A 17,702-nucleotide genomic window follows, 5' to 3' on the forward strand; every position below is an offset into this window, starting at 1 on the left:
CAATCAGTACAATTTTATATTAATCAAAGAAGAAAATGAATAACAAACTAGATAGAGACTGTGACTAAAGTCGCAGTGATTTGTGCTAGCCGTTACAAACCGGGACGTCTGGTCACCGTACCCTATAGATCCGGAACGGTAAGAGATAGAGAATGACACTTAGTGAGGAAAAAATCCTGTTTTTCATGGATCATTCTGGTTTGGTGATCCAGATCAGCACCAAAAGTCATAGCAATGTAATTCAGCCCAGAGGTATTCTTCTTCATGTGAAATTTGGTGATGATTGGTTGAAAACTGACGGAGAAATAGCATCCTAAAAATATTAGAATAATAATAATAAGAAGAATGAAGTAGAAAGATCCTGAGTGAGAGGACCAGTTTGTGCCAGTGCTGCTAGCGCAAATTAAAAAATGCAAACCAGCTAAAAATGCAGCTTGTTGTGTTACCAATAAACTGGAAAAAGTGTAAACTCCTCCATACGTCAGAAAATGTAAAGAACTGACACTGGAGACTCCTTCCATAAACGTTAAAACATCACCATATCAACAATTACACATTTTTCTTTGTTAGTTGTACAATCTGTTTATTATTAGGTTTAGATTATGTGGATCGTCCACCATACACGGTTCATACAATGTATTAAAGCTCTGAGTGCATCATTATTATTATTATTATTATTATTATTATTATTATTATTATTATTAACCTGTGATATGCAGCTGCACTACTGTCAGAGCTGCTTTTATCGAAAATAAATCAACACCATCTGACCAATCATATTCGAGAACATGTAAATATAAACCAGCCTTATTAATATATTTTACAAATATCAGCATATACAGTAATTACACACACACACACACACACACACACACACACACACACACACACACACATCTTTAAATGCAGCAGCTACTCACTCATGAGTATAAGCCAGAAAACAGCAATGATCAATTAAAAAAAAAAAAAACGTGCCATGATAACAATTCTCCTGAGATGTTTTGTGAATTAATCCCTGTGTGAACCCCAGGTGAGAAGCAGCGCCTCAGTAAAGAGTGTGTGTGAAGTGAATGAGGAGACCTACCGTCCAGGGAAAGCCAGTCGTGCTGAGAAGTGGGCAGGGCGGGGAGAGCGCGGGCTTTATATTCAAACACCACCGAGTTGGAGATGATCTGGCTGCTGGCTGCCACCTGAAGGGTCACCAGGCCTGTGTCATGAGCTACAGGAGGAAACACACACTCTGTTTACTGCTTCGGGTCGTAATCTACTGCTTGCGTCTGTCAGGATTTTCAGTGCTGGCCAACAATATTTCTGCGATGTAGATTAATCCTTGTACATTATTATATCCCTTCTTTCTTGGGACTGATTTGAGGGAAAGGGAAGAGAAGGAAATGCCCAGCTGTCCCACCCTTCCAGGGGAAAATAACAAAACAAACCCTTATAAAGCTGACACGCCTATTTTCCATCTCCTAATGTTTATAGATCACTTAAGATATTTATTACTAATAATCTTCAGAAATTAGAAAGCGATCAACAAGATACTGTACACTGACCATCTACGGTATAACAGTTATTCCACAAAATCCAGTCGTACATGAACTGATAGCGCTATAATCCGTGTACGACGACATTGAGTGGAATAACTGTTTTATTCTATCCACATTCACTGGATTTTCAGAAACGGAGCATTTTTATTTTTTGCAAATTCGACAAATAAAAACTTTAAACAAAACGTCCGACAAAATAATTTCCACTTAGAATGTAAACAAACTGGCGAAATGACAGGAGCAATTTGTGAAAAATGCGATAATAATAATAATAATTCTTGAAAAATAAAAAAGATATGCTCTTAGCATCAAATACTTTCATTCCATATTTTGTTGCTTTTTTTTGGGTTTTGTTTTCAAGTCGAGTTTTTATTTCGTCCTCGGTTGGTTCAGCAACACGTTCCGCCATTTTGTTTTTCTCTACTCGTGGTATATGAGCTGATATCCTAGTAGTAGAGTAGCCAATCAGAGAGCGTGATTGCTTGTATCCAGTGGATGTGGATAGAATAAACACACACGCACACATATACATATATATACAATCTAATAACTTTGCCAATTCTCGTTCAATTGACCTCAAATTTTAACAGCATGTGTGGAAACAGGTCAAAATTTTATGTTTAATGTTTTTTTTAAATCTTTTTAGGTATAGAAATGGCATTGACTGGAAAAGAAAAGGCGTGTTGTGTGTTAGAGTACGCTCAGACACAGTCGAACAAGACTGCGCAGCGTGCATTTATGAGAGAATTCTCTAAAAATGCACCAACTGCAATGCAGCCTTGGACACGGCACAAAAAGTTTAAAGAGGAAGGCTGTATGTGTGTGTGTGTGTGTGTGTGTGTGTGTCAGGCGGTGTGCATATTGAAAATTTGTGAAATTGTTCATGGAATCCACATACCTTTGATTTCTCATTCAAATTTTGAGGAATAAATCTTATATTGCTCAACATTATACCTGTTCAGTGTCATTTTCCAAGACTATGTAGTTTCTGGGATATTTACATCTCAAATAATATAATTTTTTTTTGAAACACCCTGTATATACACCTCATCCCAATAAATAATAATAAATCTGCAAGTGAATAATGATAAATTTGGATTTGATAAAATGACAGATTTAAGTTTAGGGGAACAACAGTGCTTCAGGATCACTGTTTAAAAAATTTGAATAGAAGATTTTCAGAAAAAAGTCACAATATTTCGCGAATAAAATAGTGATATTCTGAGAAAACGTCTGTGGCAGCGGGGGCGTGGTCAAGCGCCGGTCTGTGACAGGAGGGCGGAGTCAGGGAAGGTAAGTGGCAGAATCACTACACCTGACATGAATTAACCTGTTTGTGTGTGTCTTCCCAGTGACCGCGCCCTATTTAAGGAGAGAGAGCGAGAGCAGAGGGAGCTCTCTCCCCAACCAGACGACTTGAGTGTGTGCGTGCATGTGTGGCTGAGAGAGTAAAATTTGCACTGAAGAGTGAAAATAAGAGTTTTGTGAATGCAGTTCTGGCCTGCCGTCCTTCTGTGCTCCACCCACCCATACGAACTGCTACAGTGGTGCTGAAACCCAGGAAAGTGGAGCACCAGCCGAGCAGCCCCATGGAGTCCTCCCCGTTCGCCGACCTGGTCCACGCCCTCGCCACGGCCCAGCAAAGCCAGCACCAGGCCCTCATCACCCTTTGGAAGGAGCAAGAGCGACGCTTCGAGGCCCTGGTGCTGGCCCAACAAGAAGATCGGGAGGCTTTCTGGCACCTCCTCGCGTCGGCGGGGTCCACCAGCGCTCCTACTGCGGGCCCGTCTCCCCTTACCATCACCAAGATGGGCCCGCAGGATGACCCGAGGCGTTCATCATGCTCTTCGAGCAAGTCGCTGAAGCCTCGGGGTGGCCGATGGAGCAGCGCACGGCGCGCCTCCTCCCCCTGCTAACGGGAGAGGCACAGCTGGCCGCGCTACAGCTCCCCGCCAACCGCTGGCTGGCCTACGCGGACCTCCGCCGGGCCGTCCTCCAGCGCGTGGGGCGCACTCCAGAGCAGCAGCGCCAGTGCTTCCGCGCGTTGCGCTTGGAGGAAGTCGGCCGGCCGTTCGCGTTTGGCCAGCAGCTCCGGGACGCCTGCTGGCGGTGGTTGAGGGCCAACAACCACAACGCCGAGGGAATCATCGACCAGGTGGTGCTGGAACAGTTCATCGCTCGCTTGCCAGCAGGAACTGCGGAGTGGGTCCAGTGCCACCGACCGGTGTCACTGGATCAGGCAGTCGAGCTGGAGGAGGACCATTTGGCGGCTGTCCCGGTGGCAGGACAGCAAATGGCATCTTCTCTTCTCTCCCTCCCCATCCTCCTGTGTCCCGTCCTCGCCCCATTCCCCCACCGCGGAGGCGGGGGCCGGCACCACCCCAGCCGGCCCGCCGCACCCGCAGTGCCCTCCCGTTTCTCCCTTCTGTGTCTGTCTCTCCCCCACCTCAGGTGAGTGAGCCCCAGATCACCGGTGCAGAGGGAAAGCCCGGGCCGGTTTGCTGGCGCTGCGGGGAGCCGGGCCACCTTCAACAGCAGGGCACGGCGATGGAAGTGGGCGCGGTGGTTCGGATCCCCAACGCGCCAGAGGCTGCCCTCGATCGGGCCGGAGCGTATCGCATACCGGTGAGTATCCAAGGGGATACATATCAGGCGTTGGTGGATTCTGGTTGTAACCAGACCTCAATTCACCAAAGCCTGGTGCAAAATGAGGCATTGGGGGGAGCACAGGGGGTGAAGGTGTTGTGTGTGCACGGGGATGTTCACAGCTACCATTTGGTGTCGGTCCACATTTTTTTCAGAGGGGAAAAATTTATAGTGTAGGCGGCGGTTAATCCTCGCCTTACCCACTCTTTAATTTTGGGGACTGATTGGCCGGGATTTTGGGGTTTAATGACACGCTTAGTAAAGAGTGGGTCCTGCCATTTGACAGGGGGAGGTCCCGGTGTCGCTTTGGCGGGAGCAGCTGTCACAGAGCCATCTACGTCATCTCCGCGTCAGAGTGAGGAGCAGCCGGCTCCTCCTCTCTCTATTGGGGAATCCCTCGTGGATTTCCCATTAGAACAATTGCGAGACGAGACTCTGCGACATGGGTTTGACCAAGTGAGAGTAATCGATGGTCAAACGCTCCAGCCGAACGCCACCCCGTCCTTCCCCTACTTCGCGATTATGAAGGATAAGTTATACCGAGTGACGCAGGACACTCAAACTAAAGAGCGAGTCACGCAGCTTTTGATTCCGAAGAGCTGCCGAGAATTGGTATTCCAGGCGGCTCACTTTAATCCCATGGCTGGACACTTAGGGTAGGATAAGACACTAGCCCGAATAATGGCCCGATTCTATTGGCCGGGGATTCGCGGCGATGTTCGTAGGTGGTGTACGGCATGTCGCGAATGCCAGTTAGTAAATCCAGCGGCCATTCCAAAAGCGCCTTTGCGCCCTCTTCCATTGATCGAGACCCCATTTGAGAGAATTGGGATGGATCTCGTCGGGCCATTAGATCGGTCAGCACGAGGGTACCGCTTTATATTAGTTCTGGTGGACTATGCAACGCGATACCCGGAAGCAGTGCCTCTGCACAATATCTCAGCACGCAGTATTGCAGAGGCACTCTTCCGCGTCATCTCCCGAGTTGGAATCCCGAAAGAGATTCTGACTGATCAAGGCACTACATTTATGTCACGGACACTGCGCGAACTGTATGGGTTATTGGGGATTAAGCCGATCCGCACCAGTGTGTATCACCCACAAACGGACGGTTTAGTGGAACGGTTCAATCGCACCCTCAAAAATATCATTAAAAAATTCGTAAGTGAGGATGCACGTAATTGGGATAAGTGGCTCGAACCCTTGTTGTTCTCAGTGCGAGAGGTTCCCCAAGCCTCCACGGGGTTCTCCCCGTTCTAATTATTATATGGGCGTAAGCCGCGCGGCATCCTAGACGTGCTGCGGGAAAATTGGGAGGAGGGACCTTCACAAAGCAAGATCGAAATTCAATACGTTATGGACCTGCGCGCAAAACTCCACACGCTCACCCACCTAACTCAGGAGAATTTGCGGCAGGCCCAGGAACGGCAAGCCCGCCTGTACAACAAGGGTACGCGCCTTAGGGAGTTCACCCAGGGAGATAAAGTACTCGTACTGTTGCCCACTTTGAGCTCCAAATTGATCGCCAAGTGGCAAGGTCCCTTTGAGGTCACACGGCGAGTCGGGGACGTCGACTACGAGGTGAGGCGAATGGACAGGGGTGGGGCGCTACAAATTTACCACCTCAATCTGCTTAAACTCTGGAACGAGGAGGTCCCCGTGGCGTTGGTGTCGGTGGTTCCGGAGAAGGCGGAGCTGGGGCCGGAGGTTCAAAAAGGGGCATTGGCATCCCGTACCTCTCCGGTCCCCTGTGGAGACCACCTCTCCCCGACCCAACTCACGGAGGTCGCCCAGTTGCAGACCGAGTTTTTGGATGTGTTCTCGCCCCTGCCCGGTTGCACTAACCTCATAGAGCACCACATAGAGACGCCCCGGGGGTGGTAGTGCGTAGCCGCCCTTACAGGCTACCCGTACACAAAAAAAAGGTGGTTCGGGAAGAACTTGAGACCATGCTCGAAATGGGCATCGTCGAGGAGTCCCACAGTGACTGGAGCAGCCCGGTGGTCTTGGTACCCAAGGCCGACAGGTCGGTCCGGTTCTGTGTGGACTATAGAAAAGTCAACGCGGTGTCTAAATTTGACGCATACCCAATGCCTCGTATTGATGAGTTGCTCGATTGACTCGGCACGGCTCGCTTTTATTCGACACTGGATTTGACGAAGGGATATTGGCAGATCCCCTTGACTCCACTATCCCGAGAAAAAAACGGCCTTTTCCACACCGTTTGGTTTACACCAATTCGTCACACTTCCGTTTGGGCTGTTTGGGGCACCTGCTACATTTCAGCGGCTGATGGACAGGGTCCTCCGCCCCCATGCCACTTATGCGGCTGCCTATCTCGACGACATCATCATATATAGTAATGACTGGGCGAGGCACCTTGAACACCTAAGGGCCGTCCTTAGGTCGCTGAGGCGAGCGGGTCTCACAGCCAACCCGAAGAAGTGTGCGATTGGGCGGGTGGAAGTACGGTATCTGGGCTTCCACTTGGGCAACGGGCAGGTGCGTCCCCAAATTAATAAGACCGCAGCAATTGCGGCCTGCCCGAGGCCCAAGACCAAAAAGGGGGTGAGACAGTTCCTGGGGCTGGCTGGCTATTATCGTAGGTTTATACCTAATTATTCGGACGTCACCAGCCCGCTGACTGATCTCACTAAAAAGGGGGCACCAGATCCGGTCCAGTGGATGGAGCAATGCCAGCGGGCTTTTTCTGAGGTAAAGGCTGCACTGTGTGGGGGGCCACTTTTACACTCCCCTGACTTTCCTCTCCCCTTTGTGTTGCAGACCGATGCGTCGGACAGAGGGCTGGGGGCGGTTTTGTCCCAGGAGGTGGAGGGGGAGGACCGCCCCATCCTGTACATCAGCAGGAAGCTGTCAGTGCGTGAGGGGCGCTACAGCACAATAGAAAAAGAGTGTCTGGCCATCAAGTGGGCGGTCCTTGCCCTCCGTTACTACCTACTGGGGCGCCCTTTCACCCTCTGTTCGGACCACGCGCCCCTCCAGTGGCTCCACCGCATGAAGGATGCCAACGTGCGGATCACCCGTTGGTATCTGGCACTCCAACCCTTTAATTTCAAGGTGGTCCACAGGCCGGGGGCGCAGATGGTCGTGGCGGACTTCCTCTCCCATCGGGGGGGTCGGCTGCAGTTGGGCGGTGGGGGTATGTGGCAGCGGGGGCGTGGTCAAGTGCCGGTCTGTGACAGGAGGGCGGAGTCAGGGAAGGTAAGTGGCAGAATCACTACACCTGACATGAATTAACCTGTTTGTGTGTGTCTTCCCAGTGACCGCGCCCTATTTAAGGAGAGACAGCGAGAGCAGAGGGAGCTCTCTCCCCAACCAGACGACTTGAGTGTGTGCGTGCGTGTGTGGCTGAGAGAGTAAAATTTGCACTGAAAAGTGAAAATAAGAGTTTTGTGAACGCAGTTCTGGCCTGCCGTCCTTCTGTGCTCCACCCACCCATACGAACTGCTACAACGTCATCACGAGAAAAAGTATTGAATATTTTCAAAAATAATTCTCTGACAAATTATTATTATAATTCTCTGACAAATTGGCACTACCAGAACTACATCCCTGTGTTAAAATGAGAGACGTTGTAAATGAGAGACGATAATTTAGTGAAGTCTCTTTTGCTGAAGGGGAAATCACAGGCAGTGGTCACCTTCAAGGCTATCAGTGGTTCCATCTGTGTGACCCTCGAAGAGGGTGTGTAGTTCTCCAGGAGACAGTACTGAAGGTGTAGAAGTCTGCTATGCTCAGAGTCGAGCCCCCAGTATATTGTTACGCCTAGACTTGTACTATAAACTTAAACCTTATGGGAGAGTCCGTATCCCAGAACACTTTCTGTACTGAGTGTATCAATGCATTATGACTTGTGACATTTCTTTTCTCATAATATCAGATATAGTTTTGTTTTTTCTCGATAAACACTATATGGCCACCTGACCAATCACACCGACATGCCACAGTTGACATTGTTAAACATCCCAATCCAGATTTATTCCCCTGTGTCTGTTATAATAATCTCCACTTTTCTGGAAAGGCTTTCCACTAGATTTTGGGGCGTGGCTGTGGGAAATTTTCCATTCAGCCACGTGAGATCAGGCACTGATGGGTGCAGTCAATGTTCCAGTTCATCCCAAAGGTCTTCAGTGAGTGGGGTTGAGTTCAGTCAGGGCTTTGTGCAGGACACTCGAGTTCTTCCACTCCAACCTGAACACACCATGGAGCTCGCTTTGTGTACAGGAGCATCGACATGATGGAACACGTTTGGGCTTCTTAGTTTCAAGACATGCTACAAGACATTCTGTACAATGGTGTGCTTCCAACACTTTGGAGAAGAACCACATATGGGTGTGATGGTCAGGTGTCCACAAACGTTTTGGTCATATAGTGTATCATTTCTATAGTTTCCTCAAAATATTATGACTATTCCTGAAATCTTGTGTTATTTTTATCAATGACCCTAAAATGGTGTCATATATTGAGCTTATTTTAATATTTAATATTACTGTTATGTAAAATATGCTATTATGTATGTACGCAGGCGAGACATATTCATGTCAGGTACCAGTCAGAGTACCCCACCTGTACCAGGGTACCTTTAGCTGTCCTCTTTGTATAAAATAGATTTTAGACTTCATGACATTTGGAAATACCTTGCCAGATAGCTACGGCAAAAACCACACACCTTTTTGAACACGAAGGAGCAATTATTTGTGCATGAATACAGAATGGTTTGAGGTTGTAGTTATATGCACTCATGTCCTGTCTGAGTTCCTACCTGGGCAGTAACATCGCAGCACTCCAGGCTGAATGAGTGAGGCAGGAACCGTGATCTGATCAAACAGGCAAGTGTAGTCACTGCTAGCCTCCTGCCATGGTCCTGTGATTAAAACCTTCACTCCACCCTACAACATGCAAATACACTTCTTATTCTCCATCCACTGTTTACATCACAACGTTCAGAGGATTATTATAAGGGCAGAGACAAACACAGAGCAATTACTACATAATCCTGCTGTGCAAAGGCAAACTGCAGTATCTGCATATTGTGTCAGAGGCAAAAGACGGTCCAATAGGGAATAGGTGACGCTATCGGACTGTCTTTTGCCATGGACACAATATGCAGATACTGCAGTTTGCCTTTGCACAGTAGAATATGTCTGAGTTATAAAAGTGTAGGTGGAGTTTGAACTTACTTACTTATTAGGGGTTTTGTTTGGCTCTTTTATGCTTCTGTGCGTATTACTCTACAGAACGTCCCTTTGCCCCATGGCAGCATTGGTATAATTTCCAGTTGATTTAAATGAGGGGAAAAACTAGTATTTCTGTCTCCATCCATCCATCATCTGTAACTGCTTATCCTGTACAGGGTCGCGGGCAAGCTGTTGCCTATCCCAGCTGACTATGGGCGAGAGGTGGGGTTCACCCTAGACAAGTCACCAGATCATCACAGGACTGTATTTCTGTCTCATTTTATTGATTTCTGTCGAAGTGCTGCCATCCTGTGGTTGTTATACAACACCTCTACATGAAAATCAACCACAACAATCTGACAACCAGTTTATGGTCCTTGCGCACCACAAATACTAACTCGTTCATCTCTAGGAACTCCTATATCCTGGTCATGGTCAGAGTATGCCAGAGCCTGCACTGTCAGAAATAGGGGTACAGTAGGAGTCCCTTTCTGCCCCCCAAGGTACAATCTACACTAATGTACCCCCAAGGGCTCATTATTAGACCTCAAGGTAACTATGTGTACATTTTTAGGACCAAAAAGGTACATATGTGGTTCCAAGCAGTACCGTATATAAAGAAGTACCTTAGCGGGTACTGTCCCAGTGACAAGCCATTGTACCCCTAAAGTACGATTTTCTGAGAGCCTATCCTGGGAACACTGGAGATGAGGTGAGAATATACCTCAGGGAATCATTCACACATCTACATCTAGAGGCAATTTTAGAGTAGTAGTCAATCTACTCTGCAGGTATTTTTGTGTTGGGAGGGAAACAGGAAAAGCTGAAGGAACTATGTGGACACAGGAAGAACATGTGAAATTCTGTACAGTGAATAACCCAAGCTCCGAATCGAACCAGGGACTCTGGAGCTGTGAGTTGGCAATGTCACCCCCATGTCACGAGCACCACAAACATTAAACAACAAACCTAACAGACACAGTGACTTACTCACCTCTGGGTAAGACCACTCTGGTGAGTAGTCTGTCACCACAAACAGTCTCCCTGTGTTCTGAAGTATCCCCATGGTCCCATGAGCCACAGCAGCAGACACTACTTCCTCTACTTGCATGTATGCCAGCTGCCCAGTGTCTGTTCCAAGTGCCCCGGTCTGGGCCGACTGGGGGCTGCAACAGGGCTGGAGGCAGAGTTCTGCAGAGTTGTACCCTGCAGTTCCATGGGTGGATCCTTCTTCAGTAACCTGTTGGGTGGTTGATCCAGATGACACTTGCCCTTCTGTGCCTGAGTGGGTCACTATCTGATGGCTGTAGAGTGTGTTGCCTGTTTGTCCCCCGATTGCAGCGCTGTTTCCTCCTTCTACTGAAATGAAATCGTTGATGAGGTCTGAAAACTGATTCCCAAACGAGACGTCAAAGTGATCGAGACTGATCTCCATGGATCCTCCTCCATTGGCTCCACTTGTGGCCAGAGCTTGGTGGGCTGCCATGTTGTTAAAGAGCCCCTGGACAAGTCCTGCTCCCTGTAGGAGAGGCTGGAGCTGCTGATTTGGACTGCCAGTTGACCTGTTGCCATCAGTGCCGTTACACAGACTTCCACTATTAGTACCCGTACCTGTTCCTCCAGCTCCTCCTGCTCCGATGTTGGTGCTCTCTGGTTGTTGGAGGTAGTGCTCTGTAGCGCCACTGCCGTCTGCCCCATTTCCCACACAGTGCTGCAGGTGGTCCCCTGCCTTCAGCAGATCTTCTGTCTCCTTTTCTTGCCCACCTGTGTCCCGTCCTTCTGAGTTGGCTGGTTGTTCCAGACTTCCAACATCCTCGTGTTCTTTGCTGGCACCTGCGAAGCGGTTTTGGTACTGCAAAAGTTGCAGACTGCCACCTTGCCCATTTCTCTCAGTTGGAGAGCTGCCATTGCAATTGGATGCAGTGTGCTGGCCTTGATGAGAATGGTGGTGGTGATGCCCATTGGTGCCTGTTGAATCACTCTTGACTACAGACAAACCCATAAAAGCATTTGAGTCGTGTGAGTTCTGAACAGAAGTGCTAGTGTTCTGGTGGGATTGTGTCTGGGTGGACTGAGGTGAGCCCTGCAGGAAGAAGCTGGGAGAGTGGCTCTGATGAGCCAACTGAGGGCTGGATATAGCTTGACCGTAGTTGGCAGCAGACATCATGGTAGAAGAGTAGTCCTGCTTGGCATCAATGGCGCTGAAATCCATCTGCTCCAGTGTGGTACTAGGGCTCAGGCCACCACCAGATGGGAGCAATGAGCTAGTTGGGGTCAGAGCTAAGGAACTCTGGGTTGAGCCACTGCCTGAGGAACTGGACATGCTACCTGCACCACTGGCCACCTCTCCCACCTGGTAACCACCTTCTTTGGCCAGCTGCTGCTCAAATGATGTGTCTTCTGTCTTTATATTCTTGACCAGTGAGGCGTTGAAGCCATAACCATTGTTGGTGAGAGGAGGCGAACAGCGGACTCCTCCATTGCTGCAACTACTGGCATTGCTGACCTCTGTCTTCAGCCCATTTCCTCCATATGTCTGGCCCTGCTTGGGGTTGTTGAGGAAGCAGTCTGGGTCAAAGTTCACGGTGGTTTCAGGCAGCTTGATGCTCCCAGATTCTAGGCTGCTCGAGAGTACAAGCTCTTCTGACATGCTAGCTGCAGAAAGCATAGCCAACCTTTCTGTCGACCCTACATCTCCTAAACCCACACCCACAGCCCCAGGAAAAGCAAATTTGTGACTGTCAGCAGCGACTGCCAGCACCAAGCTGCTTGAGGCTGTGTCAGTACCTAAGAGATGAGCACTGGGATCTCCAGTGGGAGACATGCTGTAGACGGGATCACCGGTGACTTCTGACATGAAGACAGTGGCGGACTGGGAGAGGCTGCTCATGACGGAGGCCACATGGCTCATACCTGTCACCACTGGGCTGTCGGCCATGTCTGGATCGGAGTTTAGCCCACTGCTAATGGAGACAGGAGAGCTCTGGGTGGTGTCTGGTACCTCAACCTGGTTGGTGGAGGACACCTCCATACTGTTCTGATGAAGTAAAGCCGGTTTTGGTCCTTTGCTGTTCCTCTTTTCTCGGGCTGTTGATCCACCTGGCCCGTCACCTGTTGCTCTGCCATTTTTGCCAGCTCCATGGGTGTGCTCGGTCTTGCCCTCAGACACATCACTGTTCTGGACTTCGGAGTGAGTGCTGCTGTAAGCACCTCCAGAGCGCGGGTCGACCTTCGGGGAGATGATGCGGTGCTTGGCACTGTTACACTTGTGATGCAGACTGCTGCCGGCACCTGTGGACATTTGGAGCACACAGGAACAGACGCAGTGGTAAGAATGTGCGTGAGGTTTTTTTGTTTTATGTAACAATACATACACCAGGGCTGGACTCTGAATCTTTGAGGGCTTGAAGCGCTATTCTACATAATATATCCTGGATTGTTATGTGGATTTCTAGTCTCATAGGGGCCCTAAGCGACTACTTAGCCTATTTATATCCAGAAATGGTGCTGCATAAACCATCTTTTCGCTGTGTTGCTGAGTGATGAAAAGTGAAGAAAATTCAAGTCAATTTAGATATAAATTGTAATATAATTTTGTTGTGATTTTAGTAGCGCATAATTCTCACCTATATAGCATATATATTAGCCAATATAATATATATTTCCCTCCTCGCATTAGAATGAGAGGAATAATTTCGAATGCACAACGAGGCTACCATCTAGTGACAAATATGTGTATTGCACAAGCACAAAACTACATTCAGGTTACATTCTGGAACATAGCAACAAATACGATAAAATTTAAATAGAGGATTTAAGATCTCAGTATTTATTATGCATGAAATTCAATATTGTATGTCTTTTACGTAAAATAACCCTGAACCTCGATTTGCATTTTACATCCTGTTAAAATGGGGCATTTAACGATTTCATGACTTGAGCAATTTATTAATACGCTTCATTTAAGTCCAAGTTATAAAAGAGATGAGCTCATATTAAAACATTTATTTTACATGAATCATCAGGGATTTCTTGAAAATTATTTTATACTCCATATGTCAAACGTTAAACAGATCAAACAAAGCTCGTCTGAACATTTCTTTGTTTAAAAGTAACACATTTTCTTCTTTGTGATGCTTATTTAAATGCAGGATGGCAATTATGATGTAACTTCTAGGAAATTCAGTGCTGAAAGGGTGGATTCAGCATGCACAGAGAAAAGACCCTCCCATGTATCCACCTCAGGAATCCCTTCAGACAGCAATAAAATATCTTCTGTCTGCATCCAAATGTAGTTTTAATCCTTCACCCGTTCTTTACTTTGATCTATTTGGTTAAAATGGAATAAGATGATCTTCTTATTAGACTATCTTAAAATGTTACATAATTTCTCTGATAAGCCCAGTATAAATCTTAGCAATCATGCCTTCCCTGCCTTCTCTCGGCCCGGTATTCCCTTACCCAGCGTCCCCGTGCAGAGGCAGTTGTGAGTCCGGGGAGGTGGCTTGGTCTGGTGGCTGTCCAGGATCTGCTGCACCAGCTGCTCAGCCGAGAAGCCGGTGCTGCTGTTCCCGTTGCTGCAAGTCCACTTGATGCCATGAACTGCCGGAAGAGAGGAGGAGACAGAGACGTCAGCCAGACAGCCACACAGACCAGCGGGCGGCGCATCAGCGCCCACCACCTCACCAGCTCCCTCTACTGGCACTGCAAGGGAGAGACGGCCTCACGCTCCCTGACCACACGGAGTACCGACATGGCCGACGTGATGCGCCTGTGTGATCGATGAGCTAATGTCTAACTCTGGAAATGCCTTTACAACTCTCTTTACAGGAAACAAATCTAATCAAAGCTAATCAATATGACAGCGTACTGACTATTCCCGTTGCTGTTTAGATTATGTTTAGAGACAAGACACAACACCACAGTTTCTTTCCTGATACCGATACCGAAACCTGGAGCATCAGCCGATATCCAGACCCGTTTGATATTTTTCTTTCTATTTTTTCTACTAAACTCTAGAAGTACTTACAAAAAAATAAAGGATAAATAAAACACATAACGAAAAACACGACTTACCAAAAACCGTAGCATTTTTATTCAGTTAAGCTATTTCACACAATTATTAAAAAAATCATTGCAAATCTAATACATATAATAAAGTAGAACGTATAAATTTAACAAAAAAACAAACCCAAATCTTTTTATATGTAAACCCAAATTCCAGTATTTTCCAGTGTGACATGAATCCATTGAATTAATTTTTTTTTTTTAATTTCCTGGCATCAGCTCGATACCGATCCTGGTTATCAGATCGATGACTCAACTATTATTTATTTCTTCTTAATCGACATTAGCTGAGTTTCCACTGCAAGAGAGAAGTGATTTAAAAAAGTGGACAAAACACAATTATGAATGCTCTGAGTGTCCATTAACTGATGTTATGTGATTAAAGCCGGGGTTTCTCCTCTCGCGTTAGCTCTTACAGAGCGCTCGTTTGTCAAAAATGGCACATTTCCATTTGCTCTTCATGTCATGTCATATCATGACTGAAATGCGAAAAATGCGTTTCCATTTAAATTTTGCAAAATATCGATTTATCGATTTGTCTGGGGGGGAAAAAACACCTCATGCAAGTGCAACTTTCTTCTCATCTCATTATCTCTAGCCGCTTTATCCTGTTCTACAGGGTCGCAGGCGAGCTGGATCCTATCCCAGCTGACTACGGGTGAAAGGCGGGGTACACCCTGGACAAGTCGCCAGGTCATCACAGGGCTGACACATAGACACAGACAACCATTCACACTCACATTCACACCTACGCTCAATTTAGAGTCACCAGTTAACCTAACCTGCATGTCTTTGGACTGTGGGGGAAACCGGAGCACCCGGAGGAAACCCACGCGGACACGGCGAGAACATGCAAACTCCGCACAGAAAGGCCCTCGCCGGCCACGGGGCTCGAACCCGGATCTTCTTGCTAACCACTACACCACCGTGCCGCCCTGCAACTTTCTTGAGTGTACATTTATTTTGGGGGAAAATCACGTGTCTCCATCACTCATTATTTAGGTCGTAATTTCAAATTGTGCATTACGCTGGTTAATGTAAACATGGATATTGCTACAAGGTTCTAGATATCACTTTTGTTCAAAAATGTTTTAAACCAAACATATTTTCTATGCTGCTTTCGATTTATTTTATAGTTTTTTTGGGTGTGATATGAAACAAGTGCTATGCTGAGTATAAACTATATGATCACCTTGGCCTATTGGTTAGAAAAGCAAAAGGTCCAAAAGGTCGCCGGTTCGATTCCCTAGACCAGCAGGAATATCTGAAGTGCCCTTGAGCAAGGCAGTGAACCCCACCCCACCCACTCCCGAGGCTGCTCTGGGTGGTGTGTGGTATGTCTGGATAAGAGCGTCTGCTAAATGCTCGTAATGTAATAGCCAATCAATCATGATCCAGAATCAATAGGTGACAAAGACCATCTCAGAGTGAGCGTATATGAGTTTACAGGATTACAAACAAGACTCCAGCATTATATAACTCTTACACGATGTAAATTATCCACGAAGGCTTGTTAAGTCCACCTGGGCGTGACCTAAAGCTGCGTTTAATCACAGAAGTACGTATGACTTGAAACTGGTGAGGGATCGTAAATCAAAAGCAGCCTGATATAAAAGCAAACGCTGCTTCAGTTCCACAACCCGAGTTTTTCTCAATAAGATCAAAATCAAAGCTCGACAAAATGCTCGAACACTGAAGTCACAGGACGCGTCGTTCAGACTACTCGATCAAAGAATTGCAGTTCAAACGCAGTCACATGATGCTTGCGTTTCTGTGAGTCACAGTTGCCGGTGTTGATAACGATTATCTACAAACAAATCATTTAAAATTCATGGGAATGATCCTAAAACGCTCAAATTAATACTGATGCTTTTTTTTTTTAATCATGGAAAAAGGCCAGGCCTGAGAAAAACCCACAACACCGGCACAAGATTTAACAATCTCTCAGCACTCTATACACTACACGCCATACGCAGGTACAGGAGGAGGCTTTTTCTTTCATCACACAATGTTATGCAAATTTCTTAACGCCGTAAAACATACACGACGGTTCCAAATCTCATGCAAAGAACACACCCCATGACCAAACGTCATTCTAACACCAATTTATGAGCAACCAAAAGCTTTGTGTAGTGTTCATTATTATTACAGCAACACGTGTTATTAATCTTTTTACTTTTTATTCCGGGGTGATTCTTGAATTCTGGATTCTGATTGGTCAGGAGGAAGGCGTTGATTAATTTTCTCGAACAGCAGCTCTGACAGTAATTAGGGCGGCACGGTGGTGTAGTGGTTAGCATGGTCGCCTCACAGCAAGAAGGTTCCGGGTTTGAACCCAGCGGCCGGCGACGGCCTTTCTGTGCGGAGTTTGCATGTTCTCCCCGTGTCTGCGTGGGTTTCCTCCGGGTGCTCCGGTTTCCCCCACAGTCCAAAGACATGCAGTTAGGTTAACGTCGGGTGGCCTTGGGCTGAGGTGCCCTTGAGCGAGGTACCGAACCCCTGACTGCTCCCCGGGCGCTCTGGTGTGGCTGCCCACTGCTCTGGGTGTGTGTGTGTGTTCACTGCTGACAAATAAAGGTTCTTTCTTCTTCTTAATGCAGCTGCAAATCGCAGGTTTATATTAATGCACTTATTCTAATAGCAGCGGCTTGGGCTGCAGACGCACCACATAAACCGAGTAAAAAAAACAACCATGGTAACGTTGATAAGGCGATGTTTTCTGAAATGAGTCGCTTATTTGTGGAACAAACAAGAGTTTTGTAGTTTCTCCGGAACGTGACAAGCTGCGTTTCTTTTGTCGTCTAACTTCACGAGAGAGGAAAAAAGAAACGATGCTGGTGAGTGAACGACTGTTTATAGGTGCTATAACCTCAGTGACAAGAGGATCTAACTTATTTCGTGGATGTTCCATGACATTAAAAAGTACGACATGTTGTTCTGTCAAAGGATTCAGCAGTAACTCTGTCTATTACTTTCATTTATCAGCCTCGTTTTAGTCCTTACATATTATAGGTGTATAAACTACGCTCGTAAATGCTTTTAGTCATCTTCTTTGCTTTTATTGGACCGTATTCGATGGCAGGATCACATCTGTAATGAGCGTGAGGAGAGGGCGATGGCGGTGTGCGCCGAACGGCTCCTACGGCTGTGCGTTAGCGTGGTTTCTTCTGTCTCTCCGGTATCGGAGTGTAGCCATGCTGCTTGTGTGCTGAATGTGCCGTGATGGGATTGGTAGTGGAGCGGA

General features: G+C 47.1%; 1 protein-coding gene across 1 annotated transcript in view; it reads right to left on the bottom strand.

Moving 5' to 3' along the window:
• The window catches only part of LOC132874328 (calmodulin-binding transcription activator 1-like), a 499,951-nt gene that overhangs the window by 30,868 nt on the left and 451,381 nt on the right, over positions 1 to 17,702 (bottom strand). Inside the window, exons 8-11 of the mRNA XM_060910417.1 lie at positions 13,853 to 13,993; positions 10,386 to 12,682; positions 8,977 to 9,103; positions 1,085 to 1,219 (exon numbers count right to left, since the gene is read on the bottom strand). Of these exons, the coding sequence (XP_060766400.1) occupies positions 1,085 to 1,219; positions 8,977 to 9,103; positions 10,386 to 12,682; positions 13,853 to 13,993 (2,700 nt within the window). The remainder of the gene's footprint in view (positions 1 to 1,084; positions 1,220 to 8,976; positions 9,104 to 10,385; positions 12,683 to 13,852; positions 13,994 to 17,702) is intronic.

The sequence above is a fragment of the Neoarius graeffei genome, chromosome 26 (assembly GCF_027579695.1).
Source record: "Neoarius graeffei isolate fNeoGra1 chromosome 26, fNeoGra1.pri, whole genome shotgun sequence".
Classification (NCBI taxonomy): Eukaryota; Metazoa; Chordata; class Actinopteri; order Siluriformes; family Ariidae; genus Neoarius; species Neoarius graeffei.